At 49.0% G+C, this 26,797-nt stretch overlaps 3 protein-coding genes across 7 annotated transcripts; 1 reads left to right on the forward strand and 2 right to left on the reverse strand.

The window, feature by feature from the left end:
* Positions 1 to 49: 49 nt before the first annotated feature.
* RBM22 (RNA binding motif protein 22) lies at positions 50 to 8,400 on the reverse strand. Of its 2 annotated transcripts, XM_037396636.1 has the most exons (12): positions 8,262 to 8,400; positions 7,492 to 7,545; positions 6,514 to 6,543; positions 5,351 to 5,483; positions 4,977 to 5,077; positions 4,637 to 4,809; positions 3,875 to 4,075; positions 3,197 to 3,361; positions 2,692 to 2,780; positions 2,000 to 2,131; positions 1,129 to 1,285; positions 50 to 266 (listed from the first exon to the last, which is right to left on the reverse strand). In XM_037396636.1, exons 1-11 carry the CDS (start codon positions 8,313 to 8,315, stop codon positions 1,155 to 1,157), a joined length of 1,263 nt encoding a protein of 420 aa, XP_037252533.1. In that variant the 5' UTR covers positions 8,316 to 8,400; the 3' UTR covers positions 50 to 266; positions 1,129 to 1,154. The 2 variants fall into 2 exon arrangements, with proteins under 2 accessions (XP_037252533.1, XP_037252532.1); XM_037396635.1 differs by lacking the exon at positions 50 to 266 and having other exon boundaries at positions 839 to 1,285.
* A 208-nt stretch (positions 8,401 to 8,608) lies between these two features.
* DCTN4 (dynactin subunit 4) lies at positions 8,609 to 22,001 on the reverse strand. 3 transcript variants are annotated; one of them, XM_037396631.1, is made up of 14 exons: positions 21,799 to 22,001; positions 20,057 to 20,127; positions 19,448 to 19,626; positions 18,482 to 18,525; positions 17,607 to 17,714; positions 16,986 to 17,006; positions 15,979 to 16,052; positions 15,523 to 15,635; positions 14,086 to 14,195; positions 12,968 to 13,041; positions 12,494 to 12,548; positions 11,911 to 12,018; positions 11,421 to 11,518; positions 8,609 to 10,683 (listed from the first exon to the last, which is right to left on the reverse strand). In XM_037396631.1, the coding sequence occupies exons 1-14, from the start codon at positions 21,931 to 21,933 to the stop codon at positions 10,470 to 10,472; spliced, it is 1,404 nt and encodes a 467-aa protein (XP_037252528.1). In that variant the 5' UTR covers positions 21,934 to 22,001; the 3' UTR covers positions 8,609 to 10,469. The 3 variants fall into 3 exon arrangements, with proteins under 3 accessions (XP_037252528.1, XP_037252531.1, XP_037252529.1); XM_037396634.1 differs by lacking the exon at positions 21,799 to 22,001 and adding an exon at positions 20,743 to 20,838; XM_037396632.1 differs by lacking the exon at positions 16,986 to 17,006.
* SMIM3 (small integral membrane protein 3) lies at positions 21,791 to 25,174 on the forward strand. 2 transcript variants are annotated; one of them, XM_037396639.1, is made up of 2 exons: positions 21,791 to 21,897; positions 24,337 to 25,174. In XM_037396639.1, the coding sequence occupies exon 2, from the start codon at positions 24,338 to 24,340 to the stop codon at positions 24,515 to 24,517; it is 180 nt and encodes a 59-aa protein (XP_037252536.1). In that variant the 5' UTR covers positions 21,791 to 21,897; position 24,337; the 3' UTR covers positions 24,518 to 25,174. The 2 variants fall into 2 exon arrangements, with proteins under 2 accessions (XP_037252536.1, XP_037252535.1); XM_037396638.1 differs by lacking the exon at positions 21,791 to 21,897 and adding an exon at positions 23,605 to 23,678.
* Positions 25,175 to 26,797: the final 1,623 nt, after the last annotated feature.

A 26,797-nucleotide genomic window follows, 5' to 3' on the forward strand; every position in this document is an offset into this window, starting at 1 on the left:
AATGAAAGTCCTCAGACACTGTGCTCCAGGAAGCAGTCTAAGCAAAGCATTGAAAAATTCAAATATTTTAATGTATTTTTTTTAAAACAAGCAAATGAAGCTTCAGAACAGGTGTCTCATCATGTTTTGCTTACAGAAAGATGTCCACAGATCCACTGCGTGAAAGCAGCTGACATACAGATAAACTTAAAATCCTTCAGCCACGTGCACATAGATCTTACTCAACAGTAGGCTCCATGCAGGACATGGTTGCTCCTGGGCAATCACTATAGTTGGGGCACAGAAAGAAAAGTTTCAGGTCTTAAAACAGGATGAAGCGGGATCCATCTCACAGTTTAAGAGGAGACTGCATCCACAGGCCTCAAAAGCCCCAATCATGCACCAAATATACCCCAGACAAGCTTGCAGCTGCACTGCATCCTCCCCCTGCAGCTGTCAGCACACAAGCCCAGCCTCCGGGGCCACGGAGGGGCCTTCGCTGGGCTAGAACTGGCCGCTGCATGTCCTGCCTGCACTACCTGGGGCCTGCTCACATGACTTAACACTTGTCTTGCTCAGGACGTGCAGGATCAGAAATGAAGCAACAAAAAGGGTTTGCTTTTGGTTTTTTGAACAGGAAGTCAAAAAAAAGGAGGGAGAAAAATTCTGTGGCAATAGTAAAGCAAAGCCATGGGTTTGGCATGTCTGATAAGCTTGTTTTTCAGCTCTTATTCAGTCCTGGTTTAATATCTCATTAAAATAATAAGTCATTAGTTACATGACAGAGAAGAGTCTCCGGTTACATTTAAATAGTCCACAGTGTTCAGACTGAAGATATCAAATGGGCTTGAAAAGGGGGTTGGTTTTGGTTTTCCAGAAGTTTATTTCAAAAGTGTGCAAACAGGATACACTGAGAGCACTGTAATTCTGGTACAGCTGATCCACAGACCCTTAACAGCCCTTCTGTCTGCCCCCCTGCCCCGCCCCCAACACTAAATGAAAGACCTGGGATGTATCAACAATCTGATTAGCTAGCACAGACATGGAGCTCAGCTTGCCCAGTGTCTGCAAGCAGGGAAATAAGGCTTCTCTAGCTCACCCACAGCTCAACATACGGTGCTACCATGGTAACTAGAAAATAACATGTACTTAAACGATGACGGTGGCACGACGTGCTAGGGACTGCTGTGCTTTCCCGCGTGGGCACCCATCCTCTGGGGATCTTGAGACGGGTAGTGAATGGGGCCTGGGGCTCTCATGAAGGGAGGCGGGGGCCCCATGGCATGGAACATGTGTGGTCCAAAACCTGCAGAAACAATGTTGGCAGCTTCAGACAGAGGAACAGAACTACCAATGCACAGGAACTGCTGCTTGAAACTACTCACAGATAACAGCTGGCTTACAGCTATGCCTTAGAAAGGTGCACATCTTCCATGAATCTTCAAATCCCCAAACTCCTCCTCCTCTTGCCAGTACAACTGGAAGCAATCCCTACCCAACATACAACCTTACTCACAGATAAAAGCTGGTAGGGGGGACTGGACACGCGTCTGTAATGCCAGTCTAAATGCTTCCTACTGAACTGTGGAGCAAAGCAAATATATCCACAGGAGTCTGATGTCCCATGAAAAAAACCCCACAAAAACAGAGGGCCTCCATACAGATATATATACACACAACCAAACAGGCTGGCATTCAACCAGCTGCAAAATTAACCTTTAAAGTTCAGGTTAATGTGGCATTTACACAGCCAGCAAAAGCACTGAGCAGGTCTCAGTACCAGTAACAGGGCTTTCTGACATGCCTGAGAGTTTGCAAGTGAATACATACCACAGCAGGCAGCTCAGTTTAATCAAACTGTGCTGACAGCTCGTTTCAGATCATCAGTTTACACTGTACGATCAGGGAACGAGGAAAATCAACTCAGGGCATGCCTCAGTGCTACAACACAGCCGAGTAAGAGGACTAGAAAGTCTAACACCAAGTCAGACACCCCCACTTGAAGGTGAAACACAAGTACCTGGAGGTGGTGGCGGAGCAATGCCAGGAGGAGGTGGCAAGGCAATGTTAACCACAGCTGGAGGGCCACTTGGAGGTAGGTTGAAGTAATTTGCAGAAGCCTCCTCTTCTGCAGCTGGAGGAGGAGGGAGAGCTGCAGAAAAAGTACATGGTGGTTATGAAAAGTCTCTGTCAAGATAAGCTTGTATGGTGGTGTAAGCCTTCAGTGAGGAGGCACAATCAGTTCTTCCACAAGGGCAAACTGTTGCTACTATTGCACATATGAACCAGAGTGAGAAGCAGGACCACACTGAAACTCCAGAACCAGTCACCATTTTTCTTCACCCAAAACCAGCCTTGCTTTTTCAATCATACAATACTCAGTGGATTAGGAAAACATTAACCAAGCCTTAAAAAGCATGGGTTGCCAGTATCTCAGACCTCAGTCACTTTAACTCAGCTTTAACTTTTCATTCACCACATAAAGAACTCCCTTTATCATCAAGAATTTGCTTCTAGATAAAGTTTGCCTTCCATCCCTGCTGGATCTGCTGCAAACCTACTACTACTACAGTAGTAACTGCCTGCTCTGGGCTCACCAGTGCCTCTACTGTCCTGAGCGATGTTACAGTTCTCAAAGGTTTAACATCAGCCCCTCTCATGGAAGCAGGTGAGGTCAGCGTTAAGTTTCAGAGATTAAACCAGCTCACTTACCTCCAGGAAGTCCTGGAACTGGCTCCAGCTTTATCCCAGATTCTGTAGTACCTTCCTTGTCCTTTTCTTTTCCTCTTGCCGCCTGGGACCTAAAACCAGATAAAAAGTTTGAGAACAAGGATGAGAAAATGCAGGATAAGCAGATATTCATACCACAATAGTTTCACATTATCTAATCTGCACCCGTTGCTTCAGGCCAAAGATGAAAAATTCACAGAACAGAGACAGCTGGTACAAAGTGTGCAAACAGTGCTTACAGGAGACAGATTAGAAGTAAAACTACAGAAACTCATGCATAGCCCTCAACCAGGAAATCCCCTACACAACTGTGTAATCTCCAACCCAGATCCCACTGCTGAAAGAAAACCAAACTGTAAAAGGACCCCAACTATTTACCAAATCAGTATCTACTCCAGTGTAATATCCAATCCTGCTCGTCATCATTGCACAAAGAGAGAAGAACCTTGTGGCAGTATCCTCAAGGCTTCCTCCCTGCCGTACTCACCTTCCCCATTTGACATTGAGCCTGCGTCCATTGACAATGAGTTTGTTGAAGGATTTCTCAGCAGCCACTTCCGCAGCTTGCCGGGTGGCAAACTGGATGAAAGCACACTGTTGCCTCTGCACTACAGTTATTGTCCGAATCTCCCCAAACTGGTAGAAGTGATTTCTGTGTCAGGGGAAAAAAAAATTATTATGAAACACTACTCCTCCTAGCTGCAGGGTGCACAGCGGAGGAGGATCTCATCACATGTTGAAACAGATATGCTCAGATCCTTTCTTTTCTCTGTCTCCGGTTCAGACTAACCGTGACAAATTAGATCTCTTGTCCCTCTGTGCAATTAAGGAGCAATAAAAACTGCAGCAGCTTTTCTCAGCAGCTAGCTAGAGGGAGGCTGTGGGACTTTCTTGTCAAAAGGGTAACAGAGTAACCCCAACAGCTCAGACGGATGACTCATCTTTAAAGAGAGAAATTTTAATCAAAGCATTTGAAGTGTGCCTGGTTATCTGTTCTCCAACAAGCTGGCACTCCTCTGCACTTCCCCACCAACCAGTCCCCATTAAGGAAAAACTAAAAGCCAGATTTATTTTTTTCCTTGCAAGAGAGATTTCCTCACTTGAAGATGAGCAGTAATCAAACTGTCAAATAAAAAGCCAGGGCAATACAAATTCACCAACACACCTGAGATCTGATTCAGTGATAGTATCTCCAAGCCCTCCAACATACAGTGTAGTAATAGTCTTGTCATCAGGGGGGTCTAGACGAGGCATGGTTGATGCTCGTTTCAGAAGTTTATCAGCCACAGGATCATTAATTCCATAGTAACGATCTTTGATGTTCTGATCAGCCAGAGGATCATCTGGATCTGTAGGTTTCTCATGTCTAAGGTTCAGCAAACACAGCATTTCACACCAGTCGTAGCTGCATCAGATTATGACTGTATCTGCTGCCTTCCCTTCTCAAGGCCTCTTTTTATATGCTTAACCCTAGTCACATAACATCCCAAAATGGAACAAAAAGCCATGAGAACTTAAACTGCAGCCAGGACTGCCTCAAGTTCTGAATGAATGGCACTTCTGACAGCTCAGCATTCAACGCTACAAAATACAAGAGCTTGATTTCAAACAGCCTCTTGTTGAAATACAAAGACCTCTGATTGAGGGGACTGATGCCACGAGGGGAAAAAATGAACTACGCAAGAGAAGAGATGTAGTCACTGCTTCAGCAAAACACTACACAAGACCACACAGCTAATTCCTCACAAACACGCCACAACAAAGATTCATTCACTGGCCCTGCATGTCAACTGAAAGCATGTTTCACGCTGACCCCAATCGCAGTGCTACCTCTCCTGTCCACTGCAGCGCTTCCTGTTCCCCAAACCCCAAGAGCAGCTGTCTCTGACCCCAGTGAACAGATTCACTGTTTAAGCTGTATCTGTACCTGTAGGGACACTCTTCTCCTCTCTTGCATTCTCCTTTTACCCAGAACGAACAGATGTGAGGACGGTTACGTTTATAGTAAGGCGTGGTCCGAGCCAGCTTCAACAGCATATCGCTGGTAGAAGTAGCTTTTCCTAGTGCACCAACTGGTCTAGTGCCATCAGAATTGGATATCTAAACAGCAGTTAAACCACAAATAATTATGTATATATCACCATTGAAAACTGATGCACAGAATCAGAGCAAGAAAATGATTTTAAGATAAGCTAGGTCATTCTTCCCGTTTCCTCCCCCATACACATCCACACACAGAAAGCATGATTAGAACTACACTTTCTTACCTCCCGTTCCATGTTCTGGGTGTAGTACTCTTTATTGACATCAGACTTAGGCATTTCATCCTTAAGGGAAAGTCCTGCATCCCGGACTTGAATAGGCAAACCTAGAATGAAACAACAAATCTGTATGAAGCACAAGCTGAAAGAGCAGAAATAGTTATTGCAGTCTTCATTAGCCAGACATAACTCATCTACTACTCAGGTATACCACGCTGCCCCTGAACCTCAGAAGAGATGTGGTCAAGACCTGTTCCTTTTGAAGACTGTCCAGACAACCATGCCAATTACATGCACACATTTAAAGACATTTCATCAACTTTCATTTCAGAGGCAAGCAGACCACCTTCTTCTCTTGGTGTACATTTTTTGGTACACACCATATTCCAGGTCAAGTAGACAGGTCTGACAGACATTCTTCAGCTTGCTGCATGTCTGGCATACTTCTGTTTTCTTGAAACGCATACGAACACCAGGGCACCAGCGGAACACTGTGAAAGGCCTGGCACAAATCTGGAAGACAGAAAGTCAACACTTGTATCACTATCATGCAGCAATGAAGGTTATTACATGGAAACATGACATCCAAACACATCTAATTTCTTTAAACCATAAATACAACTTCTTCATCTTAGTGCAAAGATTCAGACCTCAAGAAATATTTGTTTCTACTTGGTGCCTTACTTTGACAGAAGAAAGTTTTAGGAAGGTGTTTTTTTCTTGTTGTTTTTCTGATTTATTACAGTAACACAAATGCTGAAAGCAGACCTACACCAAGTAAAAACAAATTCTCCTCCATTCCAGGTGATGTCAGTATAGAGCTACTGCAGATAAATTATCAATTATGTGTAAATCAGTCACGAACATAGCAGCAAGCCCAGTGAGAGGGTTTTTGAGACTTTTGGTCCAGAAGAAGACTACTGCTCTCTCTTATCTGGTAGAGCGATGATCTGCTTCTGTTGCATGTACAGTCTGAGGAAGGGAAGCAAGATTTCAGCACATACCTTTTCCCTTCCTCAGATGGCAATTGATAAAAAGGGGCAAAAAACCTCCTTTAATTTCCCCTCAGTCAAGACAACACTAAATATTTCATGCTCTCTCAGAAATGGAAGTGGCTTATTTCTTAGACAACACAAACCACCACACAGCCACAAATAACATATTCATAGCAAAACCTAAATTCCAGTTATGTACCTCTTACAAGTAAAAACAAACTTGCAAGAGAACATATGAGATCACGTAAAATGCTGAAATACCTCCAAATATAGTACAATATTTGCAAAAAGTAATTCCGATAAACATGAGCAAATCCTAAGTCTGTCTGAAGAGTCTTCAGTAATTTTACTATTTTAAGACCAACTGACTTTGTCTAACAAAGCACACAGTAGGCTGACCTAAAAATGTATGTGGTTACATAAACATTATAAGTTGTTAACCCAGACAAGCACTTTTCTGAAGCTGACAGGCTTTTTAATGTTAAAATGTATTATTCCTAGATGTGTACCAATTTAGATGTTCTTTCTTCAAAAGACAACAAACATACCTTGCATTCTTTTCCATATTTTTCCTTGGTCTGAAATATAATTAAAAAAATAAAACAAAATATGAAATATCATCAATTCAACATAAAACATATCACTGATGTTACAGCACAGTGGTTTTCTCCTAATTATGCTGCATTTAGACTCACCCACTCTTGTGTTTTGGGTTTACACCTTGGAAGGTCAACAGGACAAAAAATCCTAAAAAACTCTCAATCCATTCCTGTTTTAGAAACATTCATTAAGACACAGTATTGTAAGTCCCACATCATGTAGTGATGAAAAGCGAAAATTAAATGGAATATTAATAGCTATTTTTAAACAAAGATGATGTTACAGGAAATAGGTCCATGAAAATAAGCAGGCTTTGAAATATTACCTATACCAGCATTAGGGTTATGTTTCACAAAAAATATCATCACCTTTCAACAAACTTGGTGGAATGGAAACGTGAAGGGAAGATAACGTAAATGTAGGTCATACACGACTGAGCACAGAGAAAAGCAACATAAAATGGACTGACTCACCCTGCACAGAGGAAACCAAGGTAAACAAGGACTGAAACTACCGTCGGACAGCCTTCATAAACCAGTTTCAACTTACTTTTACAGGTGCATATTCTTCACATTTTAGAAATTTTACGAAGCTACTTAATGTCTCAGCAGCTCAATGTTCTCCATGTCACACGATTTACCAGTACTAAAAGCTTTGTTTTCTAGTATTTCCTGCACTCTAGACACTGGACTGTTACCATATAGCTCTCCTTTTTGACTGATCTATTCTTAAGTCACATACCTAATGCCATGATAACACATACCAACAATGGCTGGAACAAAATCCTGTTGTGCAGAACCATCTAATTAGCAGTGCATGCCCACCTCAGCATCTCCTCCTGTAGCCAGGCTAATTTTAGTCCCTGAAACCCAACAGTTCTAGGGCCACCACAGAAGAAAAGACTGCATGGTCAAACAAGCACATACCATTCGAATATATGGGTTTTCTCCAAGACATGTCTGGCACAGAATAGGGAAATCCTGAATAGAGCAAAAAGAAAGAAAATCAGAAATTTGCAACAAACTCTATCACCACAACCGCATTCAAATCACATTTGAACTAACATTATCAAGTTAAACTAATCAGACCGTTTGAAAGATGCAAAAAGCCTCATTCAAAAAGTCCCTGGGAGAGCTGCAAGCCATAACCCGAGGCCCGTACTATGAAAGAACTGCCAGCTACCAGCTATTCCAGTCTTTAGTAAAACTTAAAACAACAAACAAGCCAAAAACCGTACTCTTGACATCTTAACTCTTCAGCGACCTGACTGCAGCAGATGACCCCCCCACCCTCCCCCCCCAACTATCCCTCAGCATCTATTGTTTGCCCTGGGCCCACCCAAGAAAGGCCTCAGCTCTACGGAACGCAGCCAGGGGCGCACGACGGCCCAGCTCAGCCCTCCCAGCTACCGGACACCCCAACCCCCGGCAGGGAAACGACGGGGGAGCGGGGAGGTGGGCTGCGCCCAAACCCGAACGTTTCCTTTCCCAGCCAGCGCTGCCCATAAGAAGCGCCCAGGTCACCGCGGCAGCCCCTTCCTGGCCGAGGGGACCCGCAGGGACACAGCTCCCCGGGGCCACCGCCCCCCGCCACCTCGCCTTACGGCCTTGCCGCCCCCACCCGCTCCCTCACGGCAGCGGAGGGCCCCGCCGGCAGAGGCCCGCCCCGCTTCTCCCCAGCCGTTCCCCGGACTCACCGCGTCCTCCCAGTTCTGCCGGTTGTAGGTGTTGGAGCCCAGCGATGTCGACATGGCGGCTGGGCCCCGCTCGGCTCCGCTCCCTTCCCCTCAGCCGCCGGAAGCCCTCGCGCCGCTCCGCCTCGATCCCGGCAGGCGGCGGCAGCCGGAAGTGACATCACTTCCGCTAGCGACGTGCGGCGGCGGGGGGGGCGCGCTAGGCACGGTGAACCATAGAGCTGGGCTAAAAGGGCGGGAACGGCCGGGGCGGGTGAAACTGCCGGGAACATTGCTGGGGGGATGACGGGCGAGACCACTGGGGAATTTTATTTTATAATCAACCACAAAGTAAGAACCAGCGCAAAGAATCCGAGAGCCACGTTTGCTTTATTGAGGGTCACTACACGACGTCAAGCATAAGGCAACAGCCGCCTGTCGGGAAGGGGCAGACGGAGGGGCACGCGCCAGGGAGCAGGGACATGCCGACACCTTTCCTGTCGCCTACAAGCACCTACGGGAAGGGAAAAAAACAACTCGCCGAGCTAATTAGACCTCTCAGAATACCATGAATCAATGCACCTTTTTATTCCTAGTGAGAAAGGCCCAGCTCGCCCCTGGAAAACTTGTTTCCCTATTAGTGTCACAAGTATAGTGCCTGTTTCGGCTACTGGAGAGGAAAAGTGGCGGCCAAAGGTTAAGTGCTCTGTTACCTGGACAGGTAAAGCCGCAGCAGGGGCTAGCACTACACATTAACTACGAACTACAAGTCTTAAACTCATGCTGTGCATCTGCGCGTCACCTACGTGAAGTTGTAAACAGGATGCCTCGCTGCTCAGAGACCTGCTGCAGGATCTAGGCTGCAAGGTGCGTGCCACCCCGGGCACACCGAGGTCCCTCGCACCAAGGGAGAGGTTTTCGGGTACTGCACCACCTCCCCCAAGAGCAGGCAGTCACATCCCGCCCGGCCGAGCAGAGGATGCGCAGACCCAGGCTGGCAGAACCGGCTGCTATTCACACCCTTCGCAGCATGACAGCACATCAAAGCCCATCACAAATGTTTAACAAAGGTCAATGTCTGAACTGGGAATGCACTGCAGGAAGAGAGATCTCACCTGCTTGCACTAAGCTATGCAGTAACTAGTAATTCAGTGCCCTGCATACGCTGCTATTAATTACTGATTTTAGCTTGGACTACAGCCAAATTACACCCTAGAAGAGTTACCTAACAGTACAGTGTATGCTAGTTAACATATAACTGTCCTTCCACCTTTATACCTCCCTGCCACCCACCCTAACAGGAAAAAAAGAGTATGAACTCAAACAGCTTCTGTATTTTTATGTATACCAGACCTAATCGTAACTCTCCAGGTTTCATACTCTGATCACTACCCCTATTAACACAGGTTTACTGGTGTGAAGACTGCCAGGCAGCCTCTGGAGCATGCCTGCCTCAGTCAAGAGCTGTAGCAGAACCTGAATTCCCAGTTTGCAGCGCATCATGCCATCACATCGACCTGCACAACAGCAGGCTGACAGCAAGCTCAGCTGCCAGTCAAATCCATGAACACTACAATACACTACAGTTTGAGTTTAAATGCAAACTGATCATGTCCTTTGTGATAACAGATCTATCACCTCGGCTAAGCAAGCTATGTATGCCAGAGTGGCAGCATTCTATGTCCCAATCCCCCACAGCTGAAGTATTCTATGAGGAAGCAGAAAACCAAAAGCAAGCATCGTGCTGCTGCCAGTAACTTGCCAGTAACACAGCAGACACGGCCACCTCTTAAAATGTTTGTCTGGGAAGGACATAGCTCTGCGTGCAAAGAAGTTGTTCACTATTGAGCATGTAACATCAGGTTTGTGGGCTGACATGAAGAAATAAACAATATGGGTTTTCTCGTGTTGATAAAACCAAATTCAGCCAGGTGTAGTGCAAATCTGGAGAAAGCGAGATCTTTCTCTGTGTTGAAACACGTGCTGCGAGTTAAACTAGCCCATGGCGGTGTGGGGAAGCAGAGCGGTAGTTAGTGGGCACTACAACAAGAAGAGAGAGAACAAACCATCCCAAACCACGGCACCTCAACCACCTCCTCATGACCCGGCCGGGGCCTGTGGCACACACCCACACATCACAAAGGAGCTCTCACAGAACATTTCACCAGGTGCTTTCTTCACTGTGACAGTCCATCCTGCGGCCAGCTGTCGGGGCGCAAGCATTGGGAGCGTTTATGGGAGCACTGGACCGAGGCTGAGCTCCACATGATGGGTGAGCCAGATGACCTCTGAGGCATGATCACCTTCCTCGCTGGGCCGGATTGGAGCAGCGAGGTTTTTAAACTCGTGCTTCATCTTGAAACTCACGGTCACTTCGCCCTCTTCTTTCTGTGGGGTGACCTTGATGAAAACGCCTACCTTATTGGCTTTTCTGAAGGCAATAACACTGCAAGGCAGAAAACAAAAGAATGCTGGGTCAGCCAAATTTTCAAGCAGTAGTTCTGAGAGATTTGTTCTGACACCATGTGAGAGACTCAGTTTATGGCTGAATATGCCCTGCCAGAACAGCTGCCCTGGTTTCCGGTTTCTAGCATAGTCCCTGCTGCTCTTTTTGCAGGAGGCCCACAACCCTTTCTGCCTCATGATCAGAACATCAGCACCCGCTTTATGCTGACGGCTGCTGACACATCTGTCAAACAGAACATGCTTGCTTTGACCATGGGAGTTATGTACACAGCTGTGCAACAGTGAAGGACCATGGTACACAGGTCAAGTTGCTCTGTAAGAGGCTGCAGCAGAACATATTCCATTGTGAAGGCTGGAGGCAACTCTGTCACACACCCTGGTGTGTAGTTCTCACTGCTACCATGAACCCTCTGCTTGCAAAACAAAAGGATCACACAGAGTATTCCCGGGGAGAATTAGTACCACCACCTACAACTCAACTGCTGTAACGGCACACCTTGCCTCAAAGGGAAGAAAAGACTCCTGAACAGTCTAAACCACAAAAAGAAAGATCTCCATTGCTGATCTCCGACCCACCAAAAACCCCCACCGCCCCACCCAAGAAAACATGAAAAAAAACCCAGCAAAACACACTAAAGACAGAGAGAAGAGCAAGCTCCTTGGCTGAAGTGCCAAGTGTTTAAGGGACACAATCCCCGCAGGACAGAGAACACTCACTCAGGGTCATCCTGAAAGTCTTGAGGCTCTGCCAGTTCATCATATTCTGCTGCAGCATCTTTGCCAGCCAGAATAAGCTCCTTGGGAGGAACAGCCACCTGAAACAGAACACAAAGAGAAGAAGCTTTCAGCACTGATCATCACCTATGCTGCAACCAGGAGAGCACCCTCCCCTTCTGAGGGCTGCTTTACTACAGTTTAACGGAAAAGCGAATCACCCTCAGCTTTCCTCCAGTACCACCTGGTTACCACTCGGCCAGTGAAAGACTGTTATTTCTCCCTTGGGTTCTGGGTCTCAATGAACAGTCACCATTTCAAAATACTTTATGAACTGATGTTTACATTGGTAACAGTCATTTAAGCTCCAAGGAGGAAAATGCAACACAGTCAGCAGGGACTGAAGGACATATGAAAAGTATGACCTGTGGAAGGATAAGCAGTAGTAAGCCTTTGAAGAGGCTTAGGCTCACACAACAGAAGGGTACAATACCTTGGCAGTGCTGTTGATATTGTCAGGGTCTCCCTCCTCACACTCCAGCAGCGTGACATGCGTGATGTTCTCTACTGGATTGGTCAGAGTCAAAAGGACTTGGCTCTCCTGGGGAGATTCAGGAATCACAGTTCAAGGAGCAATTATTCTAAAATTCATCATTACTGTTAGCACCTCCATCTTCTGTGTCAACACCTTCAAAAATTGCATCACATACACTTAAGGGATGGATAGCTAACACCCCCAGTCTGCAGGAAACGTGCCAATGCCATGCAGCACTCTCTTAACAGAAGAAATACAAATCTTTGGAACGTAGCCAAGATCAACCCCACACCTTTTATTCTTCAGGTACTGGCATGTGCTTGGGATGCCAGACGTCACATTGCATGGTAATCTACTCCTGCAGAGTGGTAAGTACATGCAGTGTTACTCTGACTACTCCCTTAAAGCTTGCACCCTCTCTAAACAGAGCGAGCAAACCCCTCAGGGAACAATCATCACATCATGTCATCTTCCAAAAACATCCCACATTTACACCTCCCGGCTATGCCTCACCCTAAGAGTGTCTGGAAAAACTACTGACCTTCATGTAGCGCAGGTTGGGAATAGACATGATTCTCACTTCAGGGATGTAGTTACTACAAAAAGAACAAAGCAAGTGACCGTGATTGACTGTGTTGCTGCCTATAACCTACCTCTTGAAGGAGGATGTATTCACAGACATCCAACTCATTTGATACTATCAGAGCGTAGCTTATGTCAAACAGAAAAATGAAGTGCCCTTTTGCTATATAAGCTTAATCCTACAAATTCCTACTACAGCGTGGGGCTGTCACAGCATGCAATGTCTTTTTCAAACTGCTGAAATCTTTAGTAGATCAGGACGCAAACCTATTACAGATAAACTAAATGTATTTAAAAATGGGATTACACCATCCTAAGAAATGACACACCCATACAAGAAGTCAAATCAAAGAGTACAAAAGAAATTAAAATAGAAGGCATTAAGCAAGCACAGATAAGCAGTTGTTCTCCCCAGTCCCTATATCTTACTTACACAGCAACCAGCTGGATCTTGAATTTGATAGATGTTGGATTGAATTCTGGTTTGCTCAGGTTATGTTCACATTTCTAGAGACAAAAATATTTTTGTTAGCACCAAAAGACAGCATGCAGTCAGACACTGAAAAATCAGAGTTGTGAGCACCGTGCCACTTGCCACAACGTTACCAGCCTTTAGCACAGTGCACATAAAAAAATACCTTGGAGTTCGTGTAGCCATCATTGTGTCAAGTTATTGATACTCAGAAAATGTCATACCCAGCACTACCAGCGCAATCTCAAAAACATGACAGCTGGAACTTGACTTAAAAAACATTTGGACACTCAGTGGCTGCAGCTGGAAGAAGGCACAAATACCTGCAAGCCCTTTGACTTATGCTCCCAGAATCCATAAAAAATCCCAAACTGTTGGAACTCAAGACTGATCTCATAAGCTACTCTTCATATACAGGCTCAGCCAGACATTACTTATTTCTGAGAAAATATTCTGCATTTGCAAAGCATTCTGCATCTTAAATACAAGAATTTTGCTCTGTTACTCTGGGAGCTAGGTAAATATTCCTGTTTCATTGAGAAAGCAAACAGCTTTTTAAAGACCGTGTAGTTAAACCAGCTTTGATTTAATTCTTGCTTGTCTTCACTTCCCAACTTTCCGTTTTTATTCTCTGAAATATCCTCTTTCTGCCTTCACTCTAAGGACAATCTTCAGTATTCTGCACTGCCTCTCACTAATATTTTGTTTGCTGACTTGATTTTTGTCTTTAGCAATAGCAGAATATTTTTTTAATTCCAACTATACTGGCAGCCTTCTATGATTTATACTGGAAGCCTTCTATGATTCCTTGGCTAAGCAGAGCACAAAGACCCTGATGTAAATCCACCTTTGTATCTTTATGTACCTTTGATGATGTTGTCCCCCTTTCATAATCTTTATCACATCAGAGATGGGACAGCCTCCCTCATCTCCTAGTGCTGTTACCAGTAATTTGGTTGAGAACTTTCAACAACTAGAAGCATTTGAGCAGTTTCTTTTAAAAAGAAATACACAGCCCATTTCCCACAACCCAAGTTCTGCAAACATGAAAAAAGACTTTTTAATATTTAATTACCTACCCGACAGCGCAGCGAACGTTTGATCAGGAGGTGCTTATGACGTGGGTAGAGCTGGGAAGCGCAAATCGGCTGGAAGTCAGGCTGCAGCAGACGCTGACGCAGAGTCGTCACTGGGTGCACAACAGAAAGCAAGACAAATTATGTCTCATTCAGGCATGGAAACTCGAGCTAGATTCTACGCACTCACTGGCCTAAGAGCAAGCATGCCTCGCACTGTATGCCGACATGCTAATTTCACCTGCACCCAATAGTTCAGAAGCCACTGGCAAGTATCATTGTTTATAGCAGTGAATGAATGAATGGAAGGCAAGAGATGTATAAAGGGCTGCCCTGATGGGGCACAGTAACACAACTGCAACATCAGTGCCAGCCCAGGAGAAACAAGGCACCCTGATCTCTATTCAAAGCTCAGCTGGGGCAGAAACAGAATTTTGTAATCATCTAGAAAATAAGTTCTTTTCCTCCCCAAGGGAAAATAAATTTTCATAGCTTTGTTACGCTCACAGCTGGGTGCTGCACAAGTACAATACACAGCTTCTCAGCAAGGAGTTTGCAGAACTTGGACTCACGCATAGAATTAGTGACTACATAGTTCCCAAGGCAAGGAACTTCCAGCAGCCAAAATTTCCCATACTTTTCCCAAAAAAACCAGGCTCCTCACTCTTCCCAGTGTTCAAGATGCAGTGAGCCACCTGGCACCATTTCCCTCACTGTGGGGAACCATGAAAGTTGTCTGCTTTACCAGCATCATACTCTCACGATGCTGACAGTCTCATGAGAAAAGGAGACCAAGATGATCTACCCCCTTCCATAAACCCTTCATGAATGAATTAATATTGGCGGACTTTATAGGCCTGCAGGACCACCGAGAACATCTGTCCTACTTAAAGCCACCTCAGCAGGAAGTCCACAATGCATCCTGTATCTGCTCTTTTATCCCATTCACTCCCAAGTTGGATTGATCAATTTACAATATTTGCTGACTAAATCATGAGCCAGCTAAATAACTGGCAAGTGTACGCAAGCTGGTCCAAGCTGATGTCAAAGTAATGCGCAATTGTTACTTAACAGGCCAGTTTTGGTTCCAACTCCCCCAGCAGCTCAGCTACTTCCTTAATTCCTGCTATTATTTGAAAAAGGAATCAGCTCTTTTCTCCATCCAAAAGTTGACACTTGACATGCAAAGAAAGTAAGGTCAGCAAGAAAATGAAATAATTGTTAAGAGGCTTGATGTATTTAGCTCTGAGCTTTCCATGTACAACATGAAGTTGAGGCTGCATTCAAAGTTACCATCTAGTCACAAATTCCCCACCGTTTCAATCCCAGCATAAAAATTACTAAAATCTCAGGCCGTTAGGAACCCCATGGACAAGTTTCGAGGCACTGCTCATGTTATAAAATGCAAGGGCAAAAGGTGACAGAATATTATGGTGTTACCTTCTGTCAGATTGATTGGCCTTGTGTAGTAATCCTCAGGAAGAGGTTCCACTTCTTCCACTGCATCAGCTGGCTCAATCTTGATCTCCTTCTGGTCCTCTCCTTCTTTCAGGCTGAAGCAAAACGAGAGACAACTCGGTCATAAAATATGGCACACATGCTTTGGCGGACAGCAACAGCAGGGACTGCATTGTAACACAGAAGGCAGTGAGAGCTGAGACTGCAAGACAATAGCAACTGCACAAAGATGTGAGCAATCACTTTTTTCTGAGGAGAAAGTAAAACATCTAGAGCTGCTGCACAGAGATGCCTGAGGATTTGACATCTCTCTAAAGCTCCAAAGAAGAAAGCTCCTTTCACTGCTATCTGCTAATACGTTTGTAATTTTTCTGAAGTTGCTCTCTTGCCTACACCTCCTATCCTTCCCACAAAGGTAACCCCAATCCTGAGACTCACGAGAGTCCAGCAAGGGCGCTGATCGGTGCTCCTGGCCTCTGGCGTTGAAGCCTGGTTCCAAGGCCATATTTGTCCTACAAGGAAAAAAGGAACTGTCAGTTTCAGGTTTGCTTCCTGCCAGGACAAAAAGACCTACTGCAAACTCATCCTCTGAGGTGCATGATAAGCATAGGGAGACAAGCAAAGGAAAGCAAACAGGGGAAGGTATTCAATGCCTTCCAAGATATTTTTTTTCTGCTCAAAATGTTAGTAAGGAGAAAACAATTGCCACTGCACTGCAGACGGGGAGAGACAGATGTATGCAGCTCCTGCTTACAAAGCTTTTGCTCTTTCCTTAAGTCACCAGCTTGCACTACTGACACACTTCCCCTTGATCTTCTCTTCAGAGCAACTGCATGTCAGGTAGTACAGAATGAGAGCTCAGCTACCAAAAGAACTGGGCTGACATGGGTATGCATCCATCTGAAACACTCTGCAGCACTGCTAGAAGCAGCTGGAAGGTTCAATCTCCTGCAGACCTTATTGCCTACAGGTCTCTCTTACCAGGCACCACCAGCTGGCAGGAATAGCTGAGCTACTCCTCAGCTTTCTACAGCTGAACTGTACACAGCGTGCTTGGAGGCAGAAATCTTTCTGGGCAGGACTGAAAATCTGAATTCTCACCAAACAAGAAATCTGAGCATCAGCCTACCCTGGTGATTTTTCAAGGATCAGATTAATGTAGTGCCATTTGCTGCAGGCAGACAGACGGCTGTGTCTCAGCCCAGCTCTGTGAAGGACTGCTTTTCAAGTGTACATTACTTACCTGAAGACACTGCCTTGTTTGTAAACTAACAAAGATAATTTTTTTGTAAGTTACCCTCTAACTAACTAGCCTTCATGTGCATTTGTTCTAGACACAGCCCAGTTAAGAGGCCCTGAGGCAAGATGAAGAGTAGGATCTGTTACTCCCCTTCAGTTGGTACCATGAGACCTTTAACACCAGCAGAAACTGTGAAAAGACTTACCACTACGTGTATAGTGTGTTGCTGTGGAGAGCCCCCAAAATAGCAGCAGGTAGCAACGGAGACAAAAAATGCAGCCATAAGACACAAGCAAGGGCACAAAGCAAGCACAGTTAATTGAGAAGTAGCAAGCATATGCAGAGTCACCCAGCTAAACAAAGTAAGCATTTACCTGCCAGTTACAATAAACAAGTCATTCAAGCCACAACCAAGTCTTAAGGTTAATTTCAGTTGAGATTTCATGCAGAAAAGTGCCAGACAATCCCAATCCTAACTGTTACTGAGCTGTGGTATGCAACTGTCCTAAGAAAGAGCTACTCCTGCTATCGTGACTTGGCTGCACTGCGTTTCACTGCTGGATAACATGTTCTTTTGCATGGCAAGTGTAAACCCTTCAGGCATTATCAGAGGGCACTGTGAGAGAGAGAGGCAGTGTAATACACAATAACGGATGTAAAACTACTTGTCCCTAAAGAAACCCATGTGCCCTAGCAAATTTATTCACGTTGTTCTTGATAAAAAGAAGCTGAGCAGCCCTACTGCACTACCAACTAATTAATTTTCCACGCTGAGGCTGTTGTGTATCACTTTTCCTGCTCTGAGAGCACAGTACTCCCAGCTCACCGAAAAGGCTAGGGGCACGTAGCTGCGGCGTCGCATCAGCTTCTTCCGGTCCCGCTCGATCTTCTCTTTCTGAGCCAGCTGCTGGTAGTACTCAACCAGTTTGTTAATCTGGAGGGATGAAAAGGAACAGATACCCAGTGAAAGGGGAACAAATACCAGATCAGCTGCATTATTTTCTTGTGAACAAGCTGGGGTTCCTGCTACTTGTTTCACTCTGCTCCTAGCACTAGCTGCATTTTGAATTATATATGTTACAGAAGCCTGTGCGTCTTAACATAGCTTAACCCACACTGTGGGCGACAAACTGAACTGCCTTTGGGAATGATGTCTGTCAGAGAGCAGCGTTCAATTATCACTTTGCAGTTAGGCAACTGAGACTTTCTTTGTGCATTTGCCACGACTGGACAGAGTAGTATCATACAGCCAAAACTGAGCAATTTGGATTAGTGGAGCAAACAGTATCTTTCCCCCCACTGAGGCTGATTGTATTTAGTGGAGAGCCTTAACTGATGACAGGGAAGGGTAGTAAAGGTGCAGTTCTGTTTTCCAGATCCCAGACACACTCTTGATCGGAAAACAGCTTTTTTCACATACATACGCAGCATATTCACTGGTGTCGTTTTAACAGCACTATTAGGTATGACGTTTTCAACTGAGTTTCTTCTGAAAAGGAGATTTTATACTGTGATATCCACAGGAGAGCCTCTAAGAGGCCTTCCTTCCATTGAATTCAGTCAAGGTGGAGATTAGGAACTGCAACTGGTATCTAAAGGATTATACAGATGCAGAAAAAGTAATTGAGAGGGCCTGGTGCCTCTAACAGCTTTTTCTAGCTGATGCATCTCAGCCTAAGCATGACCCTCCCCCTCACTCACCCTCTGCGTGTGAGGATTCTCCGGCTCCTGCCAGCCACCACTAGCTGCATGAAAAAGAGAAAAAACAAAGTCCTCAGGAGATTTCCAGACTCCACACAGAAATCACACCTAACACACAACTACCTTGGTTCTACTCATGCAATGACATTCCCTATTTTTGCTACACTTACCATTGCAATTCTGTAAGTTCATGCCTGCACAAATATACACATCTGAAAGCTTTTCACAGGCAAGTTTGGCCTGAAGGACCTTCATCAGCTTTTATACTGTGTTTTTAAACAACTGCTGTTCGAGAGATACTCAGAACAGCACCTAGAAGTCACTTCAGCAGCAGGTACGTGAGCATACAAGAATGGTCTCTTTATTAGTGGCTGCCCACATCTCTGCAATTTCAGCTCCCAGACTTCAGTCACATCAACATCAGAAATCAGAAGATCTGCTTGGTCTACTCAGTCCCGTTTCTGGAGCCCGACAGATATTTTTCTGCACACCTCACGCACCAAGAAATAGATGAAAGCTTTGTTCCAGTGCTGTCATGAAAAGAAAAACCAAGTACAAACACTGACAAGCAACTCTGGAATAAGCCAAAGCAAACAGAAGTGATGGAAAATAAATTAAGATATTTATGCTGTCAGACTGAGTGGCTTCAAAGACTCTGAATGTACACAAACAAGATCCCAGCTATGGGGACAGCACACCAACTAAGAGCCCCTCATCTGACAGCTTTCTCACTAGTCAAGTAACACAAGCATGGAAGTGGGTCACATGTTCCACTAACTCATCTCAGCCCTTCAGAGGAGACTTCAGCAACAAACCATTTTCCTGTGGATTTCCAACCGTGACTCAAAACCTTGGCAGACATTACATACATCGTATGGCCAGAAACTAATTTTATTATCTATTACCTTCAAAACACACACTAGGCTCATGCTATTATTCGGGTTTCTGCCTTTGACTGTCACTTACCAACAGACTTGTCTGCCATGCCAACATCCCGGGAAGTCCAGCGGCAAAATCCACAAGCCAAATAATATGCTTTCTTCATGGTAGTCTTGGCCGGGTCATCGGGAAGTGGAGCAGGAATGCTCGTGGCCCGGGTGGAAAGGGTATGCATGCAGCAGGGGCAGTCAAAGCAGTTAGCACACCTGTAAAGACGAAGGCCTGTAAGACAGTGCTCTGAAAAAAGTCCCAGACCAAGGAAAATGCTCTCCACAAGCAAATCCAAGATTAAACCAATGGACCTTTTCGTCTTATGCAACAGCATTAGCGAAAATGGGCAACAGAGCCATCAACAGGAACAGGAGGGATTCGGAGTCAACAGAACAATGGCAACAGTGAGAAATACTGGGTGATACTAAGAAACCCTTTCTATTAGGGGAGCAGGTCATCACAAAAACTAAAATGTGAAGAACACATGATACCTCATGGAAAGACACTTATTCCCCAGAACAAACTAAAAAGAAACAAGAAGTGATGGAATTTTTTAAGACTTTCAGATACATACAGCCAGGTGTCGATTAAGGAGAGAGCTGTTTAAAATAGGGAGTCTTGATGAAAAAGTCAGAACAACCTTACCTATTCTTTTTCAGTTTGGCTTCAGCTGAAGGCATGTTTTCCAGGCAGCTGGGGCAGTAGTGAGAGTCCACCTGATGAACAAGACGGTCACATCACACTTCTTGACACGCATTTGTCTAGACAACATGCTGGCAGCAGCCTGAAACTCTGCCCCACAATTTAATGAGGCTTTGTGTCTGGCAAGACAGGTGAAGCCAGGGAAGACTCCACAGATTTTTTGGTACATGGAATCTTAGCCCATGTCAGCCAGATTTTGGTCTTCAATAATATAAGTCAGAAGGTTCCTTAAGTCAGGATAAATTAAACAACTATGCCTAGTAAATGGGAAAAGGACAACCAGGCAGGTGTTGACCTTTTGCAGTTACCAGAATTTCATTTTTCAGTTTGAACGACTGCTTTTAGTATGTTATTTTCCATTTATATCTAAATAGATTCTGCCCCTAGTCAGATATATACACATTTCAGAAAACGCTTGTATCTGTCTGCTGTCAGAAATTAATTTTGTCAATTAAAACAACAGGAGCAAGAAGGCCGTCCCCTTCGTGAAGAGAAAAACACACCAGTTATTAAACGTGGAAATGCACAATGACTACATTCATCACACTAAAGTGAATTAATGATGGATGCAGCCTGGTGAGAAATCTATTTTCTACTCTCCAGAGGCTTCAACATTTGTGCAGAGATACCTCTTCTGAGGTCTGGGTTGCACGGTCATTCTTCTCAGGCTTTTCAGACCTATCATAATTCCTTCATTCAACCAGAGTTCCACCAAATCAGTTTAATCAGTTTTATTACGAGGGCTGTGAAATGACATGAGCAGCCCCAGGATGAAGGCTTGCCCGTGTTCTGCTCCGCACAAAAGCAGCGGTCCTGGCAGGCCCCACGCACCAGGCTATGGCTCTGGCCTGATGCTAATCTACAGCTTCAGGCTCCAGCCACTCGGGACAAAGAGCCAGCCCTCCGCACCAGAGATCCCACTGGATAACGTGGGGAAAAGGCCTGTTCGGGGGTAAATGCAGTCACAGCCAACGCTCCCAGCCCCGTCTCCATTCTCACAATGGGCGCGACGCCCCCTGGCCTGAGCACGCAGCCTTGCCAGAGCCCGGGGGTGCTGCTGTGGCGGCGGCGAAGGCCAACGCACCCAGCCAGGCTGCGGGCCGCCCACGGGCCCCCCCGCTGCGGGGCAGGGCCGGCCCCAACGGAGCCCCCGGCCCTGCTCGGCCTTCGCCCCAGGCCGGGCCGCACGGCGGGGTGTGGGGCGGCGGGCGTCCCCGCCGCTCCCCGCCCGCGCCCGGCCGGGATACGTGTGGGAAGGGGGTCCTGGGCCGCCACGGGGAAATGTGTGTGCGTAGGGGGCCTCGTCCGCCCCTGCCAGGCCCCGCGGCGGGGCGGAGAACCCCTGAAGCCCCGGGCGGGCCCCGCTGTGGGGCACATCCCCTCCGAGGGAAAGCCGCCCCTCACGGCAACTCCCACCGCTGGTGCGCATGCCTCAGCCAATCACAGCCCGAATTCCCTCGACTGACAGGCGTACGGAGCCAATCCAGCGCAAGACACCGCCCCTTCCCTCATCCGCGGCCAATCACCCCACTCCATGGTAGCACCGCTGCGCCGCCGTACCAACCAATAGCAAGGCACAGACGAGTGAGCGGCTCGAGAGCCACCCAACCGATGCGCGCAGAGCGGGCAACGTCCCGCCCCGTCCCGCCCGGGCTGCCGGCACGGCGCGGCCCGGCCGCCGTTACCTCGTGCGAGACGCACTCCAGGGAGCGGAGCTCGCTGCAGTACCGGCAGAAGTACAGCTGCGACAGCGGCGCCCGCATCTCCTTCTCGCCGCGCACCAGGTACAGCACCCGCTCCGACTGCAGCAGCGACGCCATCTTGGGAGGGGGACGGCCGCCGCCGCGCTGCCGCCGTCAAACGTCACCGCCAGACGTCACGCGCCGCCCTACTCACGTGACCCCCGGCGGGCCAGGGCGGTGCCGCGTCTCCTGCCCGGTGCCCGCCCCGCCGGGCCGTGAGGGAGCGGCCGGGCCCAGCCCAGTGCCCGCAGCGAGGCCCCGGACCGCCCTGCGCTCGGAGCCGCCGGGGCCGCCCGCCTGTGGCCCGTTCGCACATCCCCGCGCTGCCGGTAGCGCGTTTCTGCGCCCCCCTCCCCGTTCCCTCTCCCCGAGCTTGCTCTGCTGCCCGCGCTCCCCCCGAACCCACATGGGGCCAGCCTTCTTCATCCCCAAAGGTGGTTTCTCTTCCCCAGTCGCTGAGGCAGGATCCCGGCAGAAACAACCGCCCCGGTGCCGTGGGGTCAGCAGCACAGCGCCAGGGCCCGCTACGGTGTCCCGAGCCCACAGCCTGCAGCAGCAAAGCGCCCCCGGCCTGCCCCTGGGCACGCTGTGCGAGCCCGTCAGGGGCCCGGCATCACTGCCCGGCCTGTGACACCGCTGCCCCATCCTCACCCTACACCTGTCCCTGCACAGCACCGGCTGCCAGCCCGGCCTCTGCCCGCCGCCCGCCCCAGCCGCTCCGGAGGAAACCCCTGCCCTCGAGGATCTGCCGCCGTTCCTCATAAAAACCCACGTGCTTTTTATCCAACAGCAGCAGCTGGAGGGGGATGCACTGTTGGGAAGGCAGGGAGCGTTGCCTAAATTCCCAAATTAACTGTATGTTAAAAAAAAAGTATGTACACAAAATTCAGGTCATTCTGACCCACTCTTCCAAGTCATCAAATCACCCACCCTGTCAAGTTGTCAAAACTGATGAATGAAGGGAGTTTTCCTGGTTACGATTTTCAGTAACAGGAGGAAGCTGCCTGCCGGTGCGCTGCTCCCAGGGCAGCGGGGAACTGTGTGCTGGGAGGCCAGGGGTGTCTGAGAGCAGAGGAATCCGGCAGTTTTCCCCAGGAAAAACAGGGGTGAAGGGTGCAGTGTGGGGGCCCCACTGTGGGTGACTCCAGGCTTGTGTCCCAGTGGGATAATCTGAGCATCCCACCTTGCTTTCTGGGGCCGGCCAGGAATAGCTGCTGCTGGCTTTGCCCTTAAGCATCATGAGCGGAGCAGAATATTCCACTGGGCAGCGGATGCGCCGTTCCCAGCTGGGCTGAGGTCTGCTGCCTCCCTAGAGACGCTCTGCACCCGCGTCTCTCTAAATCAGTCCTGCCCTGAAGCCCCGGGGAGTGCTGGCTGGCACCTCACTGCTGGGGTTTTCGGTGGTTTTACTTTTCTCTCTTGCCCCGGGCCTCAGAGGCAAGTGGGCACATGTGAGCCCTGCTGGTGGTGAGGCGGGAGGGGAACAAGTGAGAGGAAAAGCCCTTCATTAAGCTGTTATGCTGGGAAACATTCCCCCCCCCCCCCCCCCGTGCCTCCCTGGCTCCTGAGACCTTCGGGTTTGCTCCAAGTGGCCTTTACCCGGTGGGACCCCGTCCTGGAGGACCATGAGCCGCAGTCCTTTATCCTGGTGCAAGAAAAAGGTCCTGCCTGCCTGCCCGCCCTCCCTTCTCCCGGCCCCCCTCCCCTGCCGCCCCCCGCGGGCCGGGCCGGGCCGGGCGGGGCCAGGCGGACGCTCCCTCCCCCGGCGGGGTCCTGCCGCTGCCGCCGCCTCGAGCCGGAGCCGGAGCCGGGCAGCGCCGCAGGTAGCGGGGCGCGGGCAGGGCATGCAGGCAGAGCAGGGCGGGCAGGGCAGGCATGCTGCCGCCGCCTCCCCCCAGCGGCGGGGGCTTGTGCCCCACCGGCCCGCCGGAGCCTGGGGCGGTTGCGAGCGGGACGGGGAGGGGGCTCAGCCCGGTGCTGTCGGTCGCATCACGCAGCTGCCCGGAGCCCCGTTCCGGCCGAGGGCATTTGCGGGACCCGGGGGGAGCAGCCCGGCCCCTCAGCCCCGAGCTCTGCTGCTAATTAAGCCGTTAACTCCGTGACTCAGCAGCAGGCACCTCGGGGGTGGGGGGGTGGGCGGGTGGTGCGAGGCTCCCCTGAAGCCGGGGGGCTCCAGCAGCCCTGCTTCCACCGTTTCCCCACCCGATGACCCCTTGTGAGTGACCAGTGGGGCGCCTGGTTGTGACTTTGCTTTATCAGCTCCTTTAACAACAATAGCAATTAATAGGGAAGTTTTTTCCCTGGGCTTTTATCCAGCTACATCAAAGCACTCTATAAATCCTGGGGCTTCTCGAAGGAGGAGGCTGGACGTGACCGTTGGCATCTCACTGGAGAGAGCAGCGGGGTGCACCGTCGTGGGGGTGCTCTGGCTATGGGAGGGATGGAGGGGGCTGCCCCATCACCTCTCTGCCTCTCTTGCAGGATGGACTTCTCTGACTCTGCAAGTCCTGCCGCCCTCCCCAAGCACATCCTGGACATCTGGGTCATTGTCTTGATCATCCTGGCCACCATCCTTATCATGACAGCCATGGTGCTCTGCCCAGCCACCGCTGTCATCATCTACCGGGTACGGACTCACCCCATGCGCAATGGCATCGTGTGAGGCAGAGGCAACGAGGGACAGACGGCTTGCTGGTCGGGTGGCCACAGCTGTGAGAGATGCGTGACTTTGTGGATGTGTCCAGCTAGAAACAACTCGCTTCCATGAGGTAGGCAGGCTGGTCTCACCTTCACTGGTGACCATGTCTCCTTCCAGGCAAGTAGCAAGGAGTGGAAATGCCTGGCAAAGTTACTTCTTCTCTGGAGTCCCAGCTGTCAGGGTGGTCAGGAGAGAAGGGTCAAAGCAAGATGGATGTGGCTTCTGGTTGTGGGTTCAGAGACTCGGCTAAAAGCATCAGTAACAGACAGAGGCAGTCCTGGCAGCACAGCAGACATGCAGCTGGCACCGGCTTCTCCTCTATCAGATATCTGCCGAAATTGTAGGAAGACCCTGTGGGGCGCTTGGTTCTTCTGGGTCTCGTGGAGCACAGGAGGGTGGGCAGCCCCTGCCAGCCTGCCTGCCTGCAGGCCAGCTGTGCTCGGCGCTCCTTCCGATGGCAAGGACCCCCAGCACACTGACCCCGTTGCAGGGGTCTGTGCTCCCCTCGCCTGGGCCAGCAAAGCAGGAGGAGCAGAGGGGTTTGTGCCCAGGCAGTGGCAAGGGACTATGCAAGCTCTTACATTGCCCTTTGCTGTGAAATAAATGGACTTTAATTCTACACATGGGCGTTTCGTGCAGATCTGTCCACGCTACAGATGGTGTCCAGGGAGATACCTTGCAGCATTTCCAGGAGCCCTCCGTGTGCTGACATCCTGCGCTGCCTTGGCTCAAGGTCCCTAGGGCTCTGGCCCAGCCTTTTATCCCGGTGGCAACAGCCCCGCAGGAGGCACATTTGCCAGCCCAGCCCCACACTCTGGAGGTGCAAATCCGAATCTGGCTGTGATAGCAGCAGCAACTATCAGTCAGCGAGCGGGAAGGATCCCCTGGATCTTTCTGACAGCAGCAATGACTGCTTTTCTCCCGCTCGGCTGACCAGCATTGCTCCCTGCCACAAGCCTCACGCTGAGTGTGTGGCAGGAGTCCTGGGGCTGAAACAGCGTCCTGGTGACTCACGGTGAGAAAGGTCATGAATAATGAGATGAATCAGGCTGGGATATGGGGAAATGTTATGGTGATGCTGGTGGGAATTGTTTAAATCCCATTTTGACTACTGGAAAGAGCAACCAGCCCTGCGGTGTTGGAAACCCTTCATGCCATCCCCGTGCAGCTTGATCCGTGACAGCCGGTATTGGGTTTGCTTTTGGTGTTGGGGCCAGAGGGGCAGGCGATTCCCAGGGGAGGAGGATTTTGGGCTAACGCCTTCCTCCCCAGGGAGGGAGCCCAGCACCCGGACGCAGCTCCCCGGGAACGGAAACGCCTGCGCTGGAGCTGTGGGCTGCGGTTGTACTAGGGAAGGAGCAGACACGTATTCCTTGCCTGGCCCCAAAATAAATTTCTGTTTCGAGCCATCGCCTCTCTCTCCCCCCTCTCAAGTTGCAGAACTTGAAGCAAATAAACAGAGTTATTTTTCTTTTGTTCCCTCTCTCTCCCTCCCTCGCTGGCATGCATGGTGGCTGCAGCTGGAGGAGATCATGGCTGTGCTGGGTGGGAGCAGCCCCAGCTCTGCCTCCCCGCTGCACTCCACCCCGGCATCCCTTCCCTGGGGACACCGAACCGGAGCTGAACATCTTCGCTATGAGAGGAATAGGGAAGAAGCCACAAATACTAGAGAGGTTTGAGAAGGAGGCCTGATCTGGAGCAAAACACCTGAGGAAAAGCATGCAAACCCCCCAGTCCCTGCAGCCATGCCCAGTGGCTGTTCCCACCTCCCCCTGCCCCTTGTCATGAGCAGCCGGGGTGTGTGAGAGGTTTCCTTTCATGGTAGGAGTTTTCTGGGAAGTTTCAAGCCTGTGGCAAACATTTCCAGGAAAGGCATTGCAAAGCCTTGGAAAGACAGGTTTACTCCTGACAACAAACGGCACGGAGCAAAATGGCAGTGGGGGGAGAGCAGGGAGAAGCCGGGACATTCTTAAAGCATGAAAATCGAGGGGGATGGAGTTAGACTGATGAGTTGGAAATTCCTCCTCCAAGACTGAGCAAGATGAGCAAATCCCCCCGTGGCCCTGGCTTCAGTGCCTGAACAGTGCTGAGGCTCGGAGGCAGCGTTTTCCTGCCCACTGGGGAACGGGTCCTGCAGCGGTGACGCTGCGGCAGGCAGGCGCGATGCGGGTGATTCAGCATCTGCCGGGATGCTTCCCTGTCAGCGCCAGCGGGTGCTGGAGTGTGGTGGGAGCCGGCTGCCAA

The sequence above is a fragment of the Falco rusticolus genome, chromosome 8 (assembly GCF_015220075.1).
Source record: "Falco rusticolus isolate bFalRus1 chromosome 8, bFalRus1.pri, whole genome shotgun sequence".
Lineage (NCBI taxonomy): Eukaryota > Metazoa > Chordata > Aves > Falconiformes > Falconidae > Falco > Falco rusticolus.

Bases quoted from the DNA above. Each gene is read 5' to 3' on its own strand.
- DCTN4 (XM_037396631.1), bottom strand. From the start codon at position 21,933: ATGGCGTCGCTGCTGCAGTCGGAGCGGGTGCTGTACCTGGTGCGCGGC. The intron at 12,019-12,493 runs GTCAGTAGTTTT...GAATCTCCCCAG, and splicing joins CCAACCTGCGCTACATGAAG to GAGAGCCAAGTCCTTTTGAC. The intron at 10,684-11,420 runs GTGAGTGTTCTC...TCTGCCTTGCAG, and splicing joins GACTTTCAGGATGACCCTGA to TGTTATTGCCTTCAGAAAAG.
- SMIM3 (XM_037396639.1), top strand. From the start codon at position 24,338: ATGGACTTCTCTGACTCTGCAAGTCCTGCCGCCCTCCCCAAGCACATC.
- RBM22 (XM_037396636.1), bottom strand. From the start codon at position 8,315: ATGTCGACATCGCTGGGCTCCAACACCTACAACCGGCAGAACTGGGAG. The intron at 5,484-6,513 runs GTATGTTTGTTG...TCTGTCTTCCAG, and splicing joins AATATGGAAAAGAATGCAAG to ATTTGTGCCAGGCCTTTCAC. The intron at 2,132-2,691 runs GTAAGTGAGCTG...CTTTTTCTGCAG, and splicing joins AGTTCCAGGACTTCCTGGAG to CTCTCCCTCCTCCTCCAGCT.